Raw genomic sequence first — 24,278 nt, 5'->3', positions numbered from 1 at the left:
CTACTACTACTACTACTACTACTACTACTACTACTACTACTACTACTACTACTACTTGTTTGAGGCAACATATAGTTATACACCATGTTATAAAACACAAGCCACCAAAAATCACAAGCTGCTAGACATCAACAGCATAAAAGCTACCCATCAAACAGAGCAGACTTTTTACCCAGGCTTTTATTTAAGGTGTTTTAGCTTGCTCTCCAAATGGAAGTAAAGTAGGTCCCAGGCCTGTGTCGAGGGGAAGGGCATTCCAAAGTTGAGGTGCCACTTTAGGAAAGGCCCTGCACTTTGTTTCACATAAAGATGTTATTAGATTATATATTTCTGTGCCACACAACAAAGCATGCCAGATCTTTTTTGTTGAGAATGTTCTGCCTGGGTCCTTGTGCCAACACCCCACCCCCACCCCGCAATCTGTTTGAAAGTAAGTAAATTTTGGCATAAATGCTCCTGTATTAAAATACCATGTTCAGTAATGCACAAAATAATGGTTTTGGCAAAGGCAGTGAATAAAAATGAATGATAATTCTCATATTAATTCAGGACTATATTCTAACGCCGAAACATACCATTTTCTTAAGTGCTGTACTCAACTGACTTAACTAACATCTTTATGTGGAACAGAGTATGGTTGTTCACTAGTTTTTAACAGCAGCCATATTTTATTGACAGACTACGTGGTGTAGTGGTTAGAATGTTGGATTAGGTACATAGGTGTCAAACTCACGGCCCTCCAGATGTTATGGACTACAGTTCCCATCATCCCCTGCCAGCCTCATGATGGGAACTGTAGTCCATAACATCTGGAGGGCCACGAGTTTGACACCTGTGGATTAGGATCTAGCAGACCCCGGTTCGAATCCCTGCTCTGCCAATGGAAGCTTGTTTGATGACCTTGGGCTAGTCATGCTCCCTCAGCCAAACCTTCTTCCCGTGGTTTCTGTGCGGCTAAAATGGGGGCAGGGAGAATAATGGGTGCTGTAATAGAGAGATCGCTGGAAGACCAACATTGCTGGTTCTGCCCTCTGACTCATTCCTGAACAAGTTCAGAGTGAGGCTATGTCTAGATGAGACACTGACCATGCCCCTGGCTGGTGATGTCATTTCCTGCAAGAGTGTGGCATGATGTGAAAGGTCTTAAAAAAATCTTTCCTCAAAGTTGCATGCTAAAAAAGAAAAGAGCCTTGCCAAAGCCACTATTGCTCACACTGAGAAAGAAGTGGTTAAAGAGCCCTTTGCCTTTATCAAGGAAGACAGGCGCCTCTATCATCAATTGTGAGAGGAGCCCTTTGCGTCTCCCATCCAAGTGGGAGAAAAAGGGCTGCCTGATAAAGTATGCCTGAAGGCAGGGATGGAGGGTGTGCCTGGGGCACGACCTGCCCACATGCGCCCCTGCCCGCCCCACCCACCCATGCCCAGATCCACCCACGCCATGCCCCTGGGAGGGGGGGTCTGGGGGTGATTTTCTGCCCCATGTGACACTAATGGTGCATGCCCGGGGCGCGGCTCCCTCTTCCCCTTGCAGCTTCACCACTGCCTGAAGGTGCTGTGCAGAGGAGGACAAGAGCACGGAGTCTGCCAAGTGGCAATGACTTGTCCTATTTTAGTACAATAATTCCCTTTTTGGAAAGTCCCACAGACAATGGAATAGTCACCAGTCTAGAGTCACAGGCCAAACGTTGGCAGGAAGTACTTAAGAACATCAGAATAGCCTTTTCGATCAGAGCAGTGCTCCCTCTAGTCCAGCTTCCTGTCTCAGCCACGAGTTCCTCTGGAGGTCCAACGGCAGAGTAGAGATGCTGAGGCCTTCTTCTGATGTTGCCTCCTGGACCTGGGATTCAGAAGTTTACAAGAGCAGCACAAGAGCTCTGCTAGATCAGACCTGGGATCCATCTAGTCCAGTATCATCCTTCACACAGTGGCCAACCAGTTCCTTTGGAGGGCTAGCAACAGGGCATAGAGGCCAAAGCCTTCATAAGAACATCAGGAGAACCCTGTTAGATCAGATCAATTCTCCATCTCGTCCAGAATAATGACTCACACAGTGGCCAACCTGGAGGTCCAACAACAGGGCATAGAGGCAAGACCTTCATAAGAACATCAGAACAGCCCTGCTGGATCAGACCAGAGGTCCATCTAGTCCAGCATCCTGCCTTTCACAGTGGCCAACCAGTTCCTCGGGAAGGCCTGCGACTGGCATAGGGGCCAGTACCTTTCCCTGATGTTGCTTCCTGGCCTTGGGATTCAGAGGTTTATACGACAATAAGACCGCTGCTGGATCAGACCAGTGGCCCATCTAGACCAGCATCCTGTCTCACACAGTTCCTCTGGAGGGCCAAAAACAGGGCACAGAAGCTGATCTTGCCTCCTGGCTCTGGCATTCAGAGGTTTACTGCCTCTGAATGTGGAGGTTCACTTTAGTCACCGCGATGAGTAGCCACATCGCCTATGCTTAGCAGCACAACTTCCCTCTGTCAAAACAGGCAGACAGCGGGTTCTTCTGTGAAGGAAATTCCAGTGACGACGATACCGTCTTCAGTGAAGAGTTCAGAGGCACAGTGATCAAGCAAGGATGTCTACTGAAGCAGGTCAGTATCTACTTCCTAAGTGCTGTTAGCATTGAAACAAAGGTGGGTTCCACACAGCATAAACATAAGATCTGCAGGATGTTATAAAAGATCCGTTTGGGGATTTTGTGTTCCCACAGTGTGGGAGAACACAAGCAGTGCCAGCCAAAACAGATCTTTTTTTCTGCCTGCCGCATGGAGTTCTTGTCAGTTTCACAGTGCCATTTTGTGTGCTGCAGGAGAGTCTTTGTGGACTTCCACCAGGGGTTTTGGCCAGGGAATGCCCCTGGCTTAGTCTCAGACTTATGCCACAATAACTCATGGCATAAGTTTGTTTCCCCAGTGGAGTTGCCTGGGTGGCAGTGGGTATTTGAGTCCTGGTGCCTTAGGGACAGAACTAAGGGGCTTTCCCCACTGACAGAGTTGAACTGGTTTCTACCTAGGTTCGCCTCAGTGAATCCCCACTGCCACAGAGCTCAACATTGTTTTGTCTCAGTTCCCACCCACCCACCCCCTCAGAACTGCGACATCCTTGTCGCAGTTATGAACTACACTTTTCTGCTGGAACAAGGTGAATACCGCTTCGAAGCTTCGAAGTGGGGAAGCATCGAAACGACACCTCATCCGTTCAACCAATCACGAGCCGCTTTTGTGGCATGCGCAGAACGGGAGAGTCGTGGCGGGCAGAAAGCACATGCAACTGTAAACTGCAAACTGTAAAAACTGTTTTTTAAAAAAGAATGCTCCTGTTTCCCACCGTGGCACCTGGCAGCCAATCCTGTCGAGGAAAGCCGAAAGCAGAGCACCAAGATGATCCCGCCCACTTAGCTTTCCCAAGGTTCCAGGGGCCAACTCCAGTTGCCTGTGGGGACAGGCCTGGAATTGCCCTCCACTGAAGGGAACCGAGTGGGTGACGCCAGCAGCTCCCTTCTGTAGTGGGGAAAGCCCCTAGGTAGGCACTAGGTAAGCAGAACATTCTAGAACAAAGGGGTAGGGAACCTGCGGCTCTCCAGATGTTCAGGAACTACAATTCCCATCCAGCCCTGCCAGCATGGCCGGGTATTGGCCATGCTGACAGAGGAACTGATCGTGAATATGTAGTTCCTGGATTCTATCCTGGAAACCCGCAATTATGATTCCTAGAACAAAGGCAGCCCAGGAAGTAGTTGGATGAACATCACCCAGGTCTTCTACATCATCTCTTTGTCCTGAACAGGATACGATGCAATCCTGACTGCATAACAGAGCTGGCTTTAATGGGATGTCGATAACGGAGGTTCTTGTGAGCACCTTAAAGGTGGAAGCATTTAATGGAACAGGTGCTTTCGTGTGTCAGAACCTGCCTCAAGCTCACCTAAGATGCATCCCGTTCAGATGTAGTTTTGTATTTGTTTCTATAAAGCGGAAAAAAGGAAAACGTCCATTCGTTCCCTTTGTTTAGGGCCACCGGAGGAAGAACTGGAAAGTGCGGAAGTTTGTGCTGAGAGAGGATCCCGCTTACATCCACTACTTCGATCCTGCTGGGGTGAGAGCCCTTCTGAACACGCTTTTGCCAGATAATTGCCTTGAAAAGCCAATTAGAAATGCAACTACCTTGAGGAGAGATTTGGAAAGGCGTCTCTGGGAGGACAAAAGTTGGCATCTCTTTTCTGGAATAAGCAGTGCCTTAAAGACTGCATATTCCAAGATGTTTCAACTGCAAGGGCTGGAGAGATGCTAATTTTGTTTTTCAGCACATTCAAGGGGGTATCTATCTTTGTTGGAGGCTACAGTGGAATATCTCCCACAATTTACACATTTCCCAGACCAACAGGAGAAGAATGTGGGAGATATGCCTGTGTGTATTGTTACTTCAGGCAGAAAAAACTTGGAAATGACATTATTGAATTGGGGTAATGCTCTAGCAATCCTAGCATTCTGCTTCAGCATAATGACCTCACTTCCCGTTTTCCTCAGGAAGTGATGTCACACTGTGACACAACGCTGCCATGTCTATCCTCACCCCACAATTCCTCATAGGAACATAAGAACATAAGAACTAGCCTGCTGGATCAGACCAGAGTCCATCTAGTCCAGCACTCTGCTACTCGCAGTGGCCCACCAGGTGCCTTTGGGAGCTCAAGTGCAGGATGTGAAAGCAACGGCCTTCTGCTGCTGCTGCTCCTGAGCACCTGGTCTGCTAAAGCATTTGCAATCTCAGATCAAGGAGGATCAAGATTGTATGAGTGGCGGTACCAGCTATAGCTGGCATATCTATCTGCCTGCTCCTCTGAGGGAGGCAGAGTGGCATCATTCTTTTTGGAATACACATTTTTCTAAGTATCATCTCTATTTCCAAGGATGGCCTAGAAACCAAATGAATGAATAAAAATATTTGAATAGGAGACCTTCAAGGAATGGCAAGGTCATGATGGCAAACCACCTCAGGCAATGGGAAACCACTTCTGCTAGGCCCTTGCCTTCAAAACCTCACCAGGAGTCACTATCAGTCGGCTGCAACTTGATGGCCAAAAAGTCCACTTATTGAAGACAGCAGTTTTTCACATTGTTATGGCATATTATGACTGTTTTGCTGTTGTTTCCTCCCATCTGGCCTGGCGGTGCTTCTAAGAAATGTCATCGGATGAGATAATTTTAATATAATGTGCCAAAGAAATACCTCCGCTCATTTATAATGGTATGGTGCGAGTCTAGCGAGTCTACCTTAGAAGCTAGCCGGAATTTTGGGATGTAAGCTTTTGAGAATCACAGCACCCTCTGACTGTCGAAAGTTGATACCCTGAGAATCTGGTCAGTTTCTATGGTGCTACTGGACTCAAGTCTAGGTGCTGTACCACAGACCAGGATGACCACTCTCCTGAAATTATCTTCATAACGTTATAAAACACCATCATTTTTTTTATTTCATTCAAAAAACAGAGAAAATGAACCAAGAAAAAAAACCCTTAAAGTCCAGCAACTGGCAGCCCTGTCCAAAGGGCCGTGTGCGGATAGTAGGAAAATACGGAATCATCAAAAATCAGCGAATATTCTAATACAAAATTGATACAAGTAATAATTTTTTCCCAGAAAGACTGAATGACTGGACATGTTTGAAATATGTTTCAGGGACAACTTTAAGGCACACAGTCCTTAGTTAAGAGTTGCTGTGGTGCCCAGTGTATCCTAAACATAATTTTTCACTGAATGAGTTGCAATGTTAGATCATGGAGAGAAAAGGTATACACTTTGAGGCCATATCCCATTATTTTGCCAAAATAGGGTGATCTAGCTCCTTATTCCATTCATTCCTGAGATTGTGCATATCATATTTATTATTCAACATCACAATTATTATAGATTTTATTTTAATGTATTGTTGAAGAAGAAGAAGAAGAAGAGGAGGAGGAGGAGGAGGAGGAGGAGGAGGAGGAGGAGGAGGAGGAGGAGGAGGAGTTCGGATTTATATCCTCCTTTTCTCTCCTGTAGGAGACTCAAAGGGGCTTACAATCTCCTTGCCCTTCCCCTTTCACAACAAACACCCTGTGAGGTAGGTGGGGCTGAGAGAGCTCCGAGAAGCTGTGACTAGCCCAAGGTCACCCAGCTGGCGTGTGTAGGAGTGTACAGGCTAATCTGAATTCCCCAGATAAGCCTCCACAGCTCAGGTGGCAGAGCTGGGAATCAAACCGGGTTCCTCCAGATTAGATACACGAGCTCTTAACCTCCTATGCCACTGCTGCTCCTCAATTGAAGGAGAGAACGCTGCTAGAACACAGCCATACAGCCCGGAAACCACACAGCACTCCAGGTTTTATTTTTTTTTTGTCTTGATTCAATTAGAGTTTTTTGGAGCAAAGTGAACTCTGAGAAACTTCATATAGCAGCGCCATAGATACCAACAGCTGGTGCAATTGTAAACACTGCCATTCAACGCAAGCTGACAAATCAAAACTAGACATTCATATCTTGTCTTCTTCATAGTCTTTCTACATAGCTACAGATCTCCAAAGTCTTTTCAGCTTTTTGTCATGAATTTCTCCACACACCACTTCATCATTCACACATGTATACAGACAGCTGTTGTCACTTCCTGCTAACTGGCAGGAAGGCAGGAAGGCAGCCGGAAAAGAGGAAGATCCGACATGAGGTGGACTGACTCCACCAACGAAGCCGCAGCCCTCAGTGTGCAAGACCTGAGCAAGGCTATTAAGAACATAAGAACGAGCCTGCTGGATCAAACCAGAATCCATCTAGTCCAGCACTCTGCTACTCGCAGTGGCCCACCAGGTGCCTTTGGGAGCTCACATGCAGGAGGTGAAAGCAATGGCCTTCTGCTGCTGCTGCTCCTCCTGAGCACCTGGTCTGCTAAGGCATTTGCAATCTCAGATCAAGGAGGATCAAGATTGGTAGCCATAGATCGACTTCTCCATAAATCGGTCCAAGCCCCTTTTAAAGCTATCCAGGTTAGTGGCCATCACCACCTCCTGTGGCAGCATATTCCAAACACCAATCACACGTTGCGTGAAGAAGTGTTTCCTTTTATTAGTCCTAATTCTTCCCCCCAGCATTTTCAATGAATGCCCACTGGTTCTAGTATTGTGAGAAAGAGAGAAAAATTTATCTCTGTTGACATTTTCTACCCCATGCATAATTTTATAGACTTCAATCATATCCCCCCTCAGACGTCTCCTCTCCAAACTAAAGAGTCCCAAACGCTGCAGCCTCTCCTCATAAGGAAGGTGCTCCAGTCCCTCAATCATTCTCGTTGCCCTTCTCTGCACTTTTTCTATCTCTTCGATATCCTTTTGGAGTTGGGGCGACCAGAACGGAACACAGTACTGTTAATGGGAGGGGGACATCTTGGAGGTCATTTATTCATAGCATTCTCAAGAGTCTGAAGAGACGATGATGATGATTTTGTACCCAACCGAACCCTACCCTTCACAGTCTCAGGGTGGCTCACAACAATTTAAACCCATCGCGATAAATAATCAATTTAAAACTAATAATTAAAACCAAGTAACAATAGCAACAGATAACAATTGCACACAGTCCCCAACAAAACACATCCCAGAAGGAATACATGTGAGTGGAAAGGAAAGAGGGAGGCCAGATGGTAGCAACAATAGCTGCCTCAATTGGATGCCTGGTGGAATAGCTCTGTCTTATAGGCCCTGAGAAACTTCATCAGATCTCGAAAGGCCCATGTCTCGCTAGGCAGAGCTTTCCACCAGGTTATTTATTTATTTATTTATTTATTTATTTATTTATTTATTTATTTATTTATTTATTTATATTTTTACACCCCCCCCTATCCCCAAGGGGCTCCGGGCGGTGTACAACAAAACTAATACAAAACAAGTTCGGGAGCAAAACTATAGAATTAAAACAACAGCAACCCATAGAAGCTCCATCGTTAAAATATACTAAATTTCATTAAAAACAGCGGTAATACCCTAATAGAAGGCGCCCGGTAAACCCTTTTCCTTAAAACCCTCCCCTAGGGAGCTGCCGGACTCCTCCATAGGAGGGTAATCAAGATGTAATCGAGCAGGGGCGCCATACTCAGCGGCTGGTTGCTCCAAAGGCCCGGCGGAACAACTCAGTCTTACAGGCCCTGTGGAATTCAGCAAGATCCCGCAGGGCCCGGACAGCTGGAGAAAGAGTGTTCCACCAGGCCAAAAAAGCCCTGGCCCTGGTTGAGGCTAGCTGGACTTCCTTTGGGCAAGGATCACCAGCTGATTTTAATTTGCAGAACACAACAATCTTCGAGGGGCGTACTTGACAATTTGCAGAACACAACAATCTTCGAGGGGCGTACTTGAACACACACAGCCAAGACGGCTGCAGAAATGAGTCGCTGTTCAAGGTAACTTGATGGTTTTGTTTCAAATCCCTTTCAGGGAGAAGAACCACTGGGTGCTGTTCACCTGAGAGGCTGCGTGGTGACTGCGGTTGAAGACAACCCAAATGGTAAGCAGGAATATGCGGGCCATTTATGCTCCCAATGCAGGTTGACTTGGGGCGTATCCAGTGGTGGGATCCAAAAATTTTAATAACAGGTTCCGATGGTGGTGGGATTCAAACAGTGGCGCTGCCGCATACACGCACCTCCAGTCCCTATTGGGCAGGGAGGTTGCTTTAGTAACCCCTTCTCGGCAGAACAAAATTAGTAACCACTTCTAGAGGTGAGAACTGGTTGGATCCCACCTCTGGGCGTATCCAGTGGTGGGATTCAAATAATTTAAGAACCGGTTTCCGGTGATGGGATTTAAATAACTTAACAAGCAGTTGTTTACAAGAGGCATTTTTAAACAACCAGTTCTGCCGAAGTGGTGCGAACCTGCTGAATCCCACCGCTGGGTGTATCTATCGCCGACCTTGGGGCGCCTAAGCTCCGAAATAACTCTTTCTCACATTCTTTGGGAAAATGGGAGGGGGGGGGGGGATCAACTTCTGAATAAAGGGGATAGCAAAAGCCAGGTTGGGCAGAGCTGACTTTTCCAAGCTGGGTGCTTCGTTGCCTAGCAATAAACTCTGCTGATCAACCATACAGAGTCCATTTACTGCTTCAGGGTTCAAGAACTAACACCTCTCCTCTCCTTTCCAACCCCTGCCCTCGCCAGGCTCCATCCTCAAACTTTCCAGGAATTTTCCAACTTAGCAACCCTAATTTACTGTGAAGGAGAGAAGAAGAAGAGTTTTGGATTTATATCCCCCCTTTCTCTCCTGTAGGAGACTCAAAGGGGCTTACAATCTCCTTGCCCTTCCCCCCCTCAAAACAAATACCCTGTGAGGTAGGTGGGGCTGAGAGAGCTCCGAGAAGCTGTGACTAGCCCAAGGTCACCCAGCTGGCGTGTGTGGGAGTGTACAGGCTAATCTGAATTCCCCAGATAAGCCTCCACAACTCAAGCGGCAGAGCTGGGAATCAAACCCGGTTCCTCCAGATCAGAGTGCACCTGCTCTTAGCCACTGCTCTTAGCCACTACGCCACTGCAGCTCCTACGTCCTTTGCTCACTTGCTCTTCTTCCCCCCATCTCACTTGTAGGAAAGAAAAACGAAGTGGAAGGAAACCTCTTTGAAATCATCACTGCCAACGAAGTTCACTACATGCTGCAAGCAGCGACTTCTGCTGAGCGTACGGAATGGATCAAGGCCATTCAGATTGTTTCCAGGACTGGAAAGTAAAAAAGAAGAAAGAAGAAGAAGAAAAAAGAATGAGAGAAAACGATGACGACAATGAAGCGAAGGAAGCATTGTATTGTCAAAGGCTTTCACGGCCGGAATCACTGGGGTGCTGTGTGGTTTCCGGGCTGTATGGCCGTGTTCTAGCAGCATTCTCTCCTGACGTTTCGCCTGCATCTGTGGCTGGCATCTTCAGAGGATCTGATGGTAGGAATGGAAAGCAAGTGGAGTTTATATACTGTGAGGTCAAAAGGTGACGCCATCTGAATAGAGTAGCCTGGCAAGTGAGTCACAGAGAAGTCTGTAGCCTGGGAGTAACAATGAAGATAGCAAGGTCAATAGGTGAATGGATCTGAATAGAAGTATCCTGGTCTTTGTTCCCTTTGAGTGCTATAGTCTATAGTTGTCCTGTGTTTGTGTGGAGCTGATCAGTCACTGTCTTGATTCTAGAGTTTTTCAACACTGGCAGCCACAGGAAGGAAGAAACTATGAAAATGAACAGAATAGACTATAGCAATCAAAGGGAACAAAGACCAGGATACTTCTATTCAGATCCATTCACCTATTGACCTTGCTATCTTCATTGTTACTCCCAGGCTACAGACTTCTCTGTGACTCACTTGCCAGGCTACTCTATTCAGATGGCATCACCTTTTGACCTCACAGTATATATACTCCACTTGCTTTCCATTCCTACCATCAGATCCTCTGAAGATGCCAGCCACAGATGCAGGCGAAACGTCAGGAGAGAATGCTGCTAGAACACGGCCATACAGCCCGGAAACCACACAGCACCCCAGAAGGAAGCATTTTTAGCATTCTCTGCAACATGGATTGGGTGGCTCCCAATAGGTCCTTTAATCATTCCCCAGGGTGGCATGAAATTTCCCAGACACTGCGTGGGAACTGAGCTCTTGGGAGAGTTCCCGCTGTCGGGGAGCACCTTATCTGCGCAACACCGATACGGGGACTGCTTGGCCATGCAGCCTTATGGCTCACAGGGAATGTTGGCAGTTCTAGGTTCATTTCTCCCCCTCTGCCAATAGTCTGGTCTAGATTCCCCATAATATTGAATCTACAATTTTTACTGAATCATGGCCTTTCTGGAACTTCCATCACCCCAATATGTACATCTTTTTAAACGGTTTCTAACGTTTTTCCATTTGAATATGAGTAAGCATTAAATAATGCTTTTTCTTCACCTGATAGTGAAAAGGGAATAACCCGAAAAGGCACTCCACGTATTTATGTACAATCCTAATGGAAGTTAGCTGAATTTTGTTTGTATCAACGGATAGGGGCAAAGATCAGTGCCTGGATTCTTGTTGTTGCAGAAATATATATTTGGGAGATAAGAAAACAGATTTGCTTATTCTTCCTGTCTCCTATTTAATTTGTGTGTTTGTTTCTTTGTTCGAAGCAACTGGGAAAGAGAATGGTGATCAGGTTGTAAAACAGAAGGGGTTTCCTTAGTTATCATCTTGATGGCGGTTAAAATGTGCACAATTAATAGCTGACTGCTTGTGCCTTTAGTATAGTTTGAAAAGACTTTTCTGCATGCGCAGCTTTCCACAGGCCTTTTGTGCATGTTTGGTCTCTTCACGTCAAGTGTACATTACCTTTGGGTTAGATTCTCAATTGCGCATGTGTTTTCCCCTCTTCAGAAATCACCGTGCCTCAGATCAAAGAAGCCTCCCAGTTTCCAGAAACAGGCAGCAAACAGCCACCCAAACTTGGAAGCATTTTGCACAGAGACATCACAATCACAAGTGGCCAGTTGATCTGGCATCATGTGTATGAGAGTATTGTTTCAGTAAAAGAAAGCTATGGATGCATGTGACTTCATGAAAAGTCATGTGGCGAATCTGAAGAATAAAGGACACAGAGAGAGAGAGAGCAGGAGTCAGAGTGCAGTTCCCAGGTTAAGACAAAGAGAGGGACATCTAATTTGAGGAGATAACACTTCTATACACTTAAAGTGATGTAGCATAAGGACATAAGAACTAGCCTGCTGGATCAGACCAGAGTCCATCTAGTCCAGCACTCTGCTACTCGCAGTGGCCCACCAGGTGACTTTGGGAGCTCACATGCAGGATGTGAAAGCAATGGCCTTCTGCTGCTGCTGCTCCTGAGCACCTGGTTGCTGCTCCTGAGCACCTGGTTGCTGCTCCTGAGCACCTGGTCAATGTTCTCCTGAGCACCTCCCAAAGTTCAGGAATGCTGAATCGCTCACTCCAACAGAGTTTGCTCTCTATCCACTTGCATACATGATATTGTGAAGAAAATTTAGGATTAACAAGCTACTGAAATTGGGACAAGTGTGGTCATGGCATTGAGGGCGTCTTGAATTGTGCAAAGCAATGCAGTCAAAGTAGTAGCTGCAGTTGCATAGGCAACAAGTGCACACACTTATTTTCTTCCACATGCAGTTATGCATCCAAATACACAATCAGATTATTTCCTCTCCTCTGTTTTTCCCCTCACAACAACCTTGTGAGGTAGGCTAGGTTAAGAGTGTGTGACTGGCCCAAGATCACCCAGTGAGCCTCATGGCAGAGTGGGATCTCAAACCTGGGTTTCCCAGATCCTAGTCCGACACTTTTATCACAATTTCCAGGAAACCAAAGTTTTGGGGGTCAGGGGGGGAGAGGATGGTCAGGGGGGAGAGGAAGTTTGGTACGATGCCAGGGTTTATCAATGGAAAAAGAGGAAATGGCAAAAAGCAGGAGTGGAGGAATTGTGGCTCAGGGCCAGAGCATCTGCTTTGCATGAAGAAGATTCCGGGGTTCAGTCTCTGGCACCTTTAATTAATTAACAGGATCAGGTAGCAGGTGGTATGGAACAACTCCAACTGAGGCCCTGGACACCCGCTGCCTGTCAAGTTTCTGCTGATCTTAAAGGGGTTTTTTATCGCCATCTATAGCTTTTTCTTCTTCTGTTTTTAGGTTTAATAATGGTTTTACAGTTGTGATTTTAATGTTTGATCATTTTGTACACCGCCCAGAGCCCTCCGGGGGTAGGCGGCATACTAACGAACGAGCCAACGAGCCAACGAGCCAACGAGCCAACGAGCCAACGAACGAACGAACGAACGAACGAACGAACGAACGAACGAACGAACGAACTAACTAACTAACTAACTAACTAACTAACTAACTAACTAACTAACTAAGTTCTACTTTTCCCTGAAACTGACTGAGTAGAGAAGGGATATTCTTTCTTCTCAAAGTCTGTATTCTCAACTCTGCAGCTGAGCTGTGAGCTAAAAGCTCTCTGTTGTTCCTAGTTCAAAGCCACCAATATTCCCATGACACTGAAATACCCTGCGATTGACAAGAGAGTCATCCTCTTGCATCTTTCCTTTGCCAGTTGGTAAGGAGTCTCTGAGCCCTACACGAAGTGCACAATTGTATACTTCCATGTAATTTCAGGGGTGAATGGTATTTCAGTCTCTACAGAGAAAATCATAAGAATATAATTCATTGGGGTGGGGCAAAGGATAGATCATACACTGCCTTCTGATATCAGTTAAAAAAATCACAGTAGTTATCCCTTCCATGGGGGCTTTGGGGCATGGTGCCCCCCCCCGCATAATCTGGAGATCTGCACAAATCCCCCCCCCGCCTAATACCAGAGTAGTCTGGATTTTTTTCTTTTAACTTTAAAAAAAGAAACTGTATACACTTAAGGTATTAAAAGGTCAAACGTATTGATATTATACAATACTATACATTTATTTTATGCATTTCTGAATTTCTAAACCTTTTCCACGGTGTCTGCTGGCCTCCATTTGTCGCCTGCGGCTTCCACAAAACAACCCTCAAATTTCCATCTAATTTCTGATGCCGACCTACAATATATTAAAACTGCGATGGGGAAAGTCGCAATGCGGAAGGGATAACTGTACACCAAGGAATGCAGAGAAGACTACGTGGCTGTCCCCAACCAGTAACAACTCTCAGTGAGCTATGACGATCTGGAATGTGGACGGAGGCGTTTTTCCTAAGGCATCAATATATCCTGGGATAAGGAGGTCTGGCTTCCAGGTCTGACTTGGGCCCGCCCCATGAGATTTCCCTTATCCCGTGCCTTTCAAAAAACGATAAAATTGGCAGTTCTTTTTTAAACACCGCACCAATTCTGCTTCCATGCAAACATTGTGGGAGACAGACTGGTTTATTTTTCCCGCCTCGCTGCCTGCAGCCAATCAGAACGTCATGAAAACGGGACAGTTCGTACATGCGTGGCAATGTCGGCAAGGAAAATGAAACTAAACCAGGAGGCTATGCAAGTTCTTCCTCCCGGCCTGAACGTGTTGACGGGCTGCCACACGGGGGGAGAAACAGAGATAGGAACATCTTGGTATGTATGATCCCGGTTTCCTCCCGGGATATTTTGTCCGTCTGGAAAGCGCCAGAATGAACTGGGTGCAGAGGAGAACAACCAGGGGTCTAGAGGCCAAGCCCTACAAGGAAAGACTAAGGGACTTGGGAATGTTTCAGTCTGGAGAAGAGGAGGTGGGGGGGGCAGTGGTGGGATTCAAACATTTTAACAACAGGTTTCTATGGTGGTGGGATTCAAATAATGACTGTTAAAAAGTATTTAAAATTTTTAAAATATCACTTTTTAATTTTAAGTATTAAAAATATTTATACTTAATAAAAATATTTTAAGTATTTAAAAAGTGATATTTTAAATTTTAACAACAGGTTCTACAGAACCTTCGAAACCCCCTGAATCCCACCTCTGTGGGGGGGGGGGACCACACACAAGGAGCAGCAGTGGCGTAGGAGGTTAAGAGCTCGTGTATCTAATCTGGAGGAACCGGGTTTGATTCCCAGCTCTGCCGCCTGAGCTGTGGAGGCTTATCTGGGGAATTCAGATTAGCCTGTACACTCCCACACACGCCAGCTGGGTGACCTTGGGCGAGTCACAGTTCTTCTGAGCTCTCTCAGCCCCACCTACCTCACAGTGTGTTTGTTGTGAGGGGGGAAGGGCAAGGAGATTGTAAGCCCCTTTGAGTCTCCTGCAGGAGAGAAAGGGGGGTTATAAATCCAAACTCTTCTTCTTCTTCTCTCTTTAAGCATTGTAAAAACTGTCAGAGGAAGGCAAGAGGCTGTTTCTGTTGGCAGTAGAGTCTGAGGCCCCTTCCACACATCCAGAATAGTGCACTTTCAATCCACTTTCAATGCACTTTGCAACTGGATTTTACTGTGCAAAATAGCAGGGGTGCAGGGCTCATGCGTGCCTCAGACACATTTTCCCTTTGCTCCGCCTCTGGAAGCTTGCCAACTCTAGTTTAGAAAATTATTGGAAGTTCGGGGGGAAGAACCTGGCATTTGGAGTGAGGAGGGAACTCAGTGAACGGTACTGCCACACAGTTTACTTTCCAAACTAGCCATTTTCTTCAGTGGAACTGACCTCTATCATCTGGAGAGAAGCTGTAATTCCAGGCACCTCCAGACCCCATCTGGAGGTTGGGAACCTTAGTTAGAGGAAGGCTGCCAACATTTAGGTTCTTGGGAAATCTACTCACAGCAAGCCTTTCCGGTAACTCAGCTATGTTGACAGACCCAACCACAACGGGGCGATGCTACATATAAAAGAGAAGCGAGAAGAGGAAGATAAAGTTTGCCGACTCGGCTGTTGCCTTCTTGATAATCCTATGTGGTTGTTATTTTACTGACCGGCCCTAATGTCTAAAAATACCCTATGCTTCTGCTGACCATGAAGGCAGGAACTCGTCCTATTTATGTACTACCACTCGGAGATGTGTTGCATGGGTTCTTGAACGGCTGATGGGGCCCAAAATAAAAGCTGAACTTCAGCCTGCGGGTGCGTGACATCTCAATGATTCGATTGCTTCACAACTAGTTTCCTCGTCTTAAATAAGACATTTCAGCGACCTTGTTTCATGCCTATGTTTGAGAGTCGAGCAGCTATGCGGTGCAGGGCTTCCAATGCTGGCATAAGAAATTTCTAAAATTTGAGAGGTTAGAGCCTGGGGAGGACAGAGTGAGCATAATGCAATTGAGCTGACCCTTCGAAACGGCCATTTTCTTCAGAGGAACTGATTTCTGTATGTTGGAGATCTCTAATAATTTCGAGGTTGACAATTCCTGTATTGTGGCAGGGTCACTACCGCACCCACCAACAATTTTCCTGGCCCTAGTGGCAGCGGTGGGATTCAGCAGGTTCGCACCACTTTGGCAGAACTGGTCATTAAAATGCTGCTTATACTGCCCTGTATTACTAAAATTAGCTTTTGGTTTAAGATTTTTTAATTGTTTTAATATCTTTTAATTGTGCTTAGCTTGTACCTTTATGTTGGCTGATCTTGGATCATAATACATGAAATGAAAATATACCATGTATCTCTAGAAGATAAAAAGCAATCCCCTCTAGAAACAGAGGGTGAAATATGTCTGCACTTCACAACCCCAGATCTATGTTACGCTATCTTTGCTGACGTTTCCAACATTGCAAGCGTTCCCCACCTTCTCTCACGATGCTGCTGATATGGTTTATTCTTACAAAAGGTCAAGAACACATACCCAAGCATCTGAAAATATTAGTCATCATCTGCAAAGTGCATTGAGAGGAAGTCCGAGAAGCAAGTCCCTTGAACAGGAGATTAAAACTACAAACCCAGCATCAAACCTTTTCCAACAAAGAATTTTTTTAAAAAATGTTCTAAAAGTGCAAATCCTCAAAGGTTCACAGAGCTGCCATTTTCCGTGGGGTCCCGAATGAATGCTCAATACAGCACGCAGCTCCAAATTGGTCCCGAACCAGTTCCGCTAGTTCTGGAACTAGGCTTCTCATCGCTCCAGTTCCGCTTCCAGAATTTCTCCCCAGGTGTCCACATCCATGGGATACATGCTCTTTTCTGGCAAGCCGCTGCGGGAATGAATGTTGCTGTATTTTCCGCTCAGCCACTCCAGCTTCACTTTGCTTTTCCAGTAGTTTCTCAGCAGTGTGACCTGATCAAAATAAACAGGCAGCGGGGATAGGGGGAAAACATTACAAAGGCTACTCAAATAATGTTGACCCACATCCGCTACTTATTTATTCACTTCCTTAATGTATACCCCACTCTTCCTGCCAAGGAGGACCCAGGGGGGCTTACATCACTCCCCCACCCTCCATTATATCCTCTTGACAGCCCCATGGCTAGTCTTAGGGTGTGTATGGCCCCAGGGCCCTTGGGAAGTTGCCATATCAGAGGGGCTTTCCGCACTACAGAAGGGAGCTAAGGTCGACTCAATTCCCTTCAGTGGGGGGCGATTCCAGGCTGTCCGCACAGCAACTGAGTTGGCCCCCTGGAACCGAGCTAAGTGGGCGGGATCTTGGTGCCTGTTTCGCTTCTCGATCATGATTGGAGCTTGTGTTACCATGGAAAACGGGAGCGTTCTTTTTTTTTTTACAGTTTTTACAGTTTACAGTTACATGCCCGCCCTCCCATTCTGCGCATGCCACAAAAGCGGCTCCTGATTGGTTGAATGGATGAGGTGTCGTTTTGATGCGTCCGCACTTCAAAGCGGTATCGACCTTGTTCCAGCAGAAAGGTGCAGTTCATAACTGTGACAGGCATGTCGCAGTTCTGAGGGAGGGGAACTGAGACAAAACAACGTTGAGCTCAGTGGCAGTGCGGATACACTGAGGTGAACCTAGATAGAAACCAGTACAACTCTGTCAGTGCGGAAAGCCCCAGAGTGAGGATTCCAGATTCTAATCCAACACTCTGGGTTTTCCATCAGTCTGGCCTCCACCCCTTATAATATTATGTATATGTTGGTGCCATCACATCTAGAATGATCTTAAATGTTCTTATCTGTATCTATACTAATTTTGAACGTTTTAATCTGTATTTATACTGGGTTTATGTGGTATTGAACATGTTGTGAGCCACCCTGAGCCCATCAGGGAAGGGTAGCATATAAGACTAATAAATAAAAATAAAAGAACCACTGCACCACATCAATAACCACAGGTTGGGATTCAGATTACAGGTAGGACAGGACTCCACAGGTGCCTACCAAGTCTTTTTAGACAGTGGCCATGACCAGATGTCACTTTTGTCCAGCAGGGCTAATGACTGGCTGTGCAGTTTGCTTGCAATGGACTCCAGGTGGCGAGATGTTGTACTGCCCTCTAGTGAAGCGGGGGAACTTTTACATTCTCGTGGTGCAAGGCTAAAATTTAACCGACGATTACGCTGAATGTGCATGTTAAAATTTTGATGGCATTTTTTGCAGAGGAAAAGGATATGTTTGGGAAATGGTGATTTATAGGATAAGGAATGAGACAGGGTCTCAACTCCCCCCACCCCACACACTTTTGCTGCTCCAAAGCACTCCCTCCCAACAGAGCATTTTTTAAAAAGTCTGACAGACATTAATTAAGCATGGAACATCATTTTTACATAGGTTTAAAACGTATTTGTTTTGTTTGTCGACTGAATTTTTAGGCTGCCCTTCCCCTTGTGGGCTCAGGGCGGCTGACAAGATATGAAATTAAAATATATTCAAAGTAAGCGTGTGATCTAGGCGCAGATCAGGACTAAAGTAGGAGAGAGGAAGGGAAGAGACAAGGAAACAGGCTAGGTAAAAGGAAGGGAGCAGGAAGGCCAGTACTTTTGGAAATTGTTGTTGCTGCCCTCAACCATACATGGAATGGTGAGGGATAGGGTTGCCTGAGCCAGCTTGGGAAACTCCCAGAGATTTGGGGGCAGAGCAGTGGTGGGATCCAAAATTTTTAGTAACAGGTTCCCATGGTGGTGGGATTCAAACTGTGGCGTAGTGCCAATGGGGCTGGGCAGGGCACGACGGGGGCGTGGCCGGGCATTCCGGGGGCGGGGCATTCCTGGGCCAGGCTGTGGCAAGGACACAGCCGCTGCGCCGATCCTTGGGTGGGAAACGAATGCACGCAGGCATAGGCTGCCACGCACGCGGTGCACCTCCTGCTAGACTGCTTCAAGTTCTGCACGCTACTGTTGAGAGGAGGGGCATAACTAAGGCAAAAATCACGTAGCAAAATCACCAATTAGTAACCCCCTCTCGGCACACACAAATAATTAGTAACCTACTCTCGGGAACCTGGGAGAACCAGCTGGATCCCACCTCTGGGGCAGAGCCTGGGGAGAACGGGGACCTCAGTGGGACCCAGTGCCAAAAAGCCCACTCTCCAAAGCCGCCATTTTCTCTAGTAGAATGGATCTCTGTAGTCTGTAAGCTTAGCTTCTGAGATCTGATGACATTGGACTAGCCTGGGCCATCCAGGTCAGGTCAGAGACGTTTGGCATTGCTGGCAACTCTGGACTTCCTTCGTGGTCTCCCATCCAAGTGCTAACCGGGGCCAACCCTGCTTAGCTGCTGAGATATGATGAGATCAGGCTAGCTTGGGCGAGGTAGGTCAGGCCTCAGCAGCCTTACACTCTTCTAAGCTCACTGGAGGCCACTGGCTTGGAAGGGTGCTGCTCCGATGCAGTTCAAACTGCTCGCCTCTTCACGATCCGACTGAACATACCTTCCACGAATAGCCACGGCCTCTGTCTTTGTCAATCTCTCGCTGACAGAGAGCCCTTAAGGTTAAGCAGTGATGCTTCCACAAATGGTCACAGGTCTCCAGCGTGCGGTTCCAGCTTCGGCAGGTCATGGCAGCGTTGCATAAGCTCCGGAGGTCCAGCTGACTAAAAATTTTCAGACTGATTTCGAGCGGGAGGAGCCTCACAAAGTCCTTGGGGTTTGTTTTTTGTTTCGACTCAGAGGGAACAGAGAACTTCTTGCCGGCAGCAACTGGGGGCTTATTTCGCTGGAGAGTTGTCGGCTTGGAGCCTTCCGGCATAGTTTAGATCTTGCTTGTTCTGAAAAAAAGGTAAAGTTTATGTAGAAATGTTCATACCTTTCTTTCTTTACATACAACATTTAATAACACCTTGCCTCTTTAGAGCGCTCAACGAGGCCTACAACATATACCAGTGATGGCAAACCTTTTTGAGACCGAGTGCCCAAACTGCAACCCAAAACCCACTTATTTATCACAAAGTGCCAATGCGGCAATTTAACCTGAATACTGAGGTTTTAGTTAGAAAAAAATGGTTGATTCTGAGGCATGCGTTACTCGGGAGTAAGCTTGGTGGTGGTTGTTGGCTTTGCTTTGAAGCAACCATGCAACTCTTCAAACAGGTGAATCACGACCCTAGGAGGGTTTACTCATAAGCAAGCCACACTGCCAGCAACTGAGCTTACTCCCAGGTAAAGGATCGCGCTTTAGTTCTTTGCATGAAAATCAGTGGGATTTAACAGCACTTAACAGGGTGACCTATACTGCTTCCCCAAAACTAGGTCTTAGGTTTAATGCTAATAATCGAGCCCAGCGGTCCAGGCCAGCCTAGATGTCCCCCCCCCCCCACACACACACATGATGAACTCTGTGCGTGCCCACAGAGAGGGCTCTGAGTGCCACCTCTGGCACCCGTGCCATAGGTTCACCATCACTGACATATACTAAAAAGCTAAAAAAAGCCAAACTTAAAATCCCAGTTTGTGACTCAACCAAATGCATCTTCAACTGCCGCCTATGGGTCAAAAGCGAGGGGGCAGGCATGACTCCCTTGGGAGGTTGTACCACAATTGTGGGGCTGCCACGGAAAAGGCCCTCTCTTGTGTGCCCAGAAGGCAAGCTTCTCTGATTGATGAGACAGTAAGGAAGGCTGTTCCAGCCTGCTCTGGAACCCACTGGAAAGAAAAGCAAGGTTAGCCCCCCTGCTAACTAACTGGGCAAGCAAATTGTGGCTGACACCATTAGCAAGGAGCTTGGCACAGGGTGGTCGAGGGCACTCCGCATAAGCCCCAAGCGCTGGCAAAGAGGGCAAAGTCATCCTGGTGGCAGCAATGAATGGGTTGGGGCTGAGGACTGGTACTGCCATCTTCCATTTCAAGGCTGAATCTGGCACGAAGGAGTTGGAAGCCGTAACACCAGTACAAGGTCCGGGTGCCAACTCTGAGCTGAGCATGTGCTGGAGATTTAAGGGCGGAGCTTCAGAAAGGAGGCGGAGTTGTGGAAAGAGGGAGAGAGCTCTCTCGTCAAGGGTATAACGTCATGGAGTCCTCTTTCCAAAGCAGTCCTTTTCTCCCGGAGAACTGATCTCTGTCTCCTGCAAATCAGTTGTAAGAGTGGAAGATCTCCAGGCGCCACCTGGAGGTTGGCGGCCCCAGTAAAGGGAGGGGAAGCGAGGCTGTGAAATGCACAAGGTGTCCGCTGATAAGATGTAGATGCTAGACCCGTGGTGGCGAACCTATGGCACGCCAGATGTTCATGGACTACAATTCCCATCAGCCCTAATTGGCCATGCTGGCAGGGGCTGATGGGAATTGTAGTCCATGAACATCTGGAGTGCCATAGGTTCGCCACCACTGTCAGCTAGGCAATCCCTGCACCATACACAGAGGCAACATGCTGTCTGATAGAAGAAGGATTCCCTAACTAGTTGACCCTGTGGGCATGTCTGAAATTTTGGGAAAGTGTAGTGAACACACCTAAAAACGAAACAAAAATATGTATTGTCGAAGGCTTTCACAGCTGGATTCAACTGGTTGTTGTGGGTTTTCCGGGCTGTGTGGCCCTGGTCTGGTAGGCCACACAGCCCGGAAAACCCACAACAACCAAAACAAAAACAAACTGCCCTGCATGTAGGGTTGCCAATGTCCAGATGAGGCCTTGAGATCTTCTAAAATTACAACTGATCTCCAAGCGATGAAGATCAGTTTCCCTTTAAAAAATAGCTCCTTTGGAGAGTAGGCATTATATCCTTCTGAATGTCCTCAAACTCTGGTTTCCCTGGTTCCCCCCCCCCCCCCCCAAAAAAAAAATCCAACTTGAAGTTTGCAACTCAAACTGAGAGGCAGCCCAAGAGACAAAATGGGAGAGACAAATCACATTTGGAGACGTTCTATCCCAGTCATCCTCCTATGATGCGTATGCGTCGTGTTAAGCACTGTCAAGTCGCCTCCAACTTGTGGCAACCCTATGCAGAGTCGCTCCAGTCTAAGCCCACTGAAATGAATGGATTTAGACTGGAGTTATTGTCCCTAGGATTGCACTGTCAGCATAATCTGCAATTTATGGGGGAAAAAATACTTTGTGACCATGTTAGGGAAACAAATTTAGAGCCCTAATTTTATTATATTGTATGTACGTATTGAATGTGCTCTTCTTGTTATTTTGTCTCAGACAAACTAAAAATGTCTAAGCTATTAGCCCTTATGTAGAAATTTCTGAAGCAGTTGCTACATTTTTAATCCATGCTCTACATGATATATAACAATGATCCTGTTTTTGTACTTGGAATGTAGGGTACTTCTGGTTTATGCCTAATAAAGGTTTTTGGATTGGATTGGATCGGTCATTTTAGATTATGTCAGTTGCTGTACACCGCCCAGAGACCTCCGGGGGTGGGCGCTATAGAAGTCGAAGAAATAAATAAATAAAAATAAAGAAAGAAAGATATGACCCATGTTCCAAGGGGGGGGGGGAGTTAAAACCTCTCCCTGCACATTCCCCATTATTTGGGGGCGGGGGCGGGGTGTTAATGCAGGCCAACAGGCAATCGAAAACTGGTTACTATTAAGAGGAATCTGGGAAAAGACAAAAGCCTCCAGGAGGGAGGAAGAGTGTATAATGAAAAGTTGTATAAAAATATATGAGGAAAAGAAAGGACAAATCTTAGGTGTTTTATACAAAAACATGATAGAAGATCAAGGATTTATGATAAGAATCATAATGGAAAAATGGCAACAAGATGGAGTGAAAGACATAGAGCTTATTAAAAGGACTATAGACAATATAAATAAAATAAAAATAGATAAATATGCAGAGAAGAAATTAATATTAAAATGGTATAAAACCTGAAACGAGAGCAGTTGGCATATATGATTAAGTGGACTCAGTCCGAAATGTTGGCATTGTGGGAGATAAAAAAATGCAATATATACTTATATGTGGCTAAGAATGTATAGAGAAATTAAAAAAATATGTGGAGAAAATGTGGATAAAATACATAGAAAAAACATGTAAAAGAGTAAGAATAAACGATAAATATAAGATTTGCCACTGTTTTATAGGTATAGTGGATTATATTATAATAGAACAAAGAAAAAGAAAACTTTTCAGATTCATGATCCAATGAGCCGCCCATGCAGTAATAGCATTGGGGTGGAAGGACAAAAAAAATCTGGACAATGCAGAAATGGTTGGAATATATATGGGAGCAAATACAATTAGAAATTTTTTAGGAGCTGTCAACGTCAAGAAATCAAATCATGGCAAGAAAAAACAAAAGGACATGAGGGGAGATTTGGGATGGGGTTCAAAGAGACTGGCTAGTGAAAGTGGAATTACAGAAGAAAAATGGGATGCGAAAGACGATTAGAAGATTGAGAAAGGAATGGACCTGCTGCTGCGCATCTAAAGAAGAGAAGAAGAAGGAGGGGGAGGGGGAAAAGGGGAAAAAAAGATATGGAGGATGTATATAAAGTATACATTATAAATTTGTAATAATTCCGAAATATCAATAAAAATATTTTTTTTTTAAAAAAAGAAAAGTTCCTAAACGTAACCCCATTAAAACACTAAAATCAGTAGGATTGTGAAGCTCCAGGTCAGACCTTGATGCTCAGATGGCAGAGATACATTCCCCTGCAAGAAAGTTGTGGTTTTGGAGGGTGGGCTCAATGGTAGGGATGGTAGGAAGTTCCCCTGTCCCAATTCTGCATTTGTCAGGCTCAGCCCCCAAAACCTCCAGGAATTTCCCCCGTCAGAATTGGCAACTGTGGCAACAGATTGAATCAAAGGGATGATCCCATACATGTTCGTGGGCATTCTTATTGGAGTGATGTCCGATCTGTTTTTTAAAGAGTCAGAATTAATCCACCTGTATGTGTAAAGAGGGTCGGGATGGCTATTTTGTTTCAGTTTATCCAGTTATGTGAGAGATTAGATAATTATGGGATAAGTATTTCTTTATTACGTTTGGGTCAATTGCACGCGGGTTGCTGACATTCACACGTGCGACAATCACGCCTCTAAAAACCGAAGCGTGTCGACCCGCAACGCGTAATCAACGGTGGGGAAGCTGCTGCTCTGACTAGCGTCAGAGGTTGCCAATAGCAGCCTCTCTCTTCGAACTCAATCCCGCAAGAGCCCTCCGCCCCGCTCTGGGATTGGTCGGCTGAGCGTTAAGGGACGCCCCCTGTCCCACTGGGGGGCTGTCACTCACCTGAACGTTCCGTAGCCGTTAACGGTTTCAACGTCTCCACACACACCCGACGTGCGAAGGCGTTTATTTACTTCTTCCCGAACTCCGCCCAGTACGTCGCACAGCGAGGAGAATTCTGGGGGCTGTAGTTTTGGAACTAGCGCAAGAGACGTCGCAGAATCGAACGACCCTTTAAAAAGGCGGAGGGCTGAAAGCTTGTCGGAACTTTGCGTCGTTGTTTTGCCGCGCCGGGGAAGGCAGAGTGCGACGGACCAGCGGTACG

The 24,278-nt window shown here is 46.2% G+C and overlaps 2 protein-coding genes across 2 annotated transcripts in view; one reads left to right on the top strand and one right to left on the bottom strand.

Moving 5' to 3' along the window:
• Positions 1 to 9,771, top strand: part of PLEK (pleckstrin) — a 36,560-nt gene extending 26,789 nt beyond the window's left edge. Inside the window, exons 6-9 of the mRNA XM_048510808.1 lie at positions 2,490 to 2,594; positions 4,015 to 4,098; positions 8,456 to 8,525; positions 9,602 to 9,771. Of these exons, the coding sequence (XP_048366765.1) occupies positions 2,490 to 2,594; positions 4,015 to 4,098; positions 8,456 to 8,525; positions 9,602 to 9,741 (399 nt within the window). The 3' untranslated portion in view covers positions 9,742 to 9,771. The remainder of the gene's footprint in view (positions 1 to 2,489; positions 2,595 to 4,014; positions 4,099 to 8,455; positions 8,526 to 9,601) is intronic.
• Positions 9,772 to 16,030: 6,259 nt separating this feature from the next.
• FBXO48 (F-box protein 48) lies at positions 16,031 to 24,166 on the bottom strand. Its single transcript, XM_048501411.1, has 3 exons — positions 24,017 to 24,166; positions 19,267 to 19,603; positions 16,031 to 16,721 (listed from the first exon to the last, which is right to left on the bottom strand). The coding sequence occupies exons 2-3, from the start codon at positions 19,582 to 19,584 to the stop codon at positions 16,560 to 16,562; spliced, it is 480 nt and encodes a 159-aa protein (XP_048357368.1). The 5' UTR covers positions 19,585 to 19,603; positions 24,017 to 24,166; the 3' UTR covers positions 16,031 to 16,559.
• Between the last annotated feature and the right edge of the window lie 112 nt (positions 24,167 to 24,278).

Source organism: Sphaerodactylus townsendi, linkage group LG01 (genome assembly GCF_021028975.2).
Source record: "Sphaerodactylus townsendi isolate TG3544 linkage group LG01, MPM_Stown_v2.3, whole genome shotgun sequence".
NCBI classification, from domain to species: domain Eukaryota; kingdom Metazoa; phylum Chordata; class Lepidosauria; order Squamata; family Sphaerodactylidae; genus Sphaerodactylus; species Sphaerodactylus townsendi.
This window is presented reverse-complemented; position numbering and strand designations above follow the sequence as displayed.

What these genes read in the sequence shown, in the direction of transcription:
- FBXO48 (XM_048501411.1), bottom strand. Translation starts at nt 19,584, where the DNA reads ATGCCGGAAGGCTCCAAGCCGACAACTCTCCAGCGAAATAAGCCCCCA. An exon ending in GCCGTGGCTATTCGTGGAAG is followed by an intron (nt 16,722 to 19,266) that starts GTATGTTCAGTC and finishes TATTTTGATCAG; the next exon opens with GTCACACTGCTGAGAAACTA.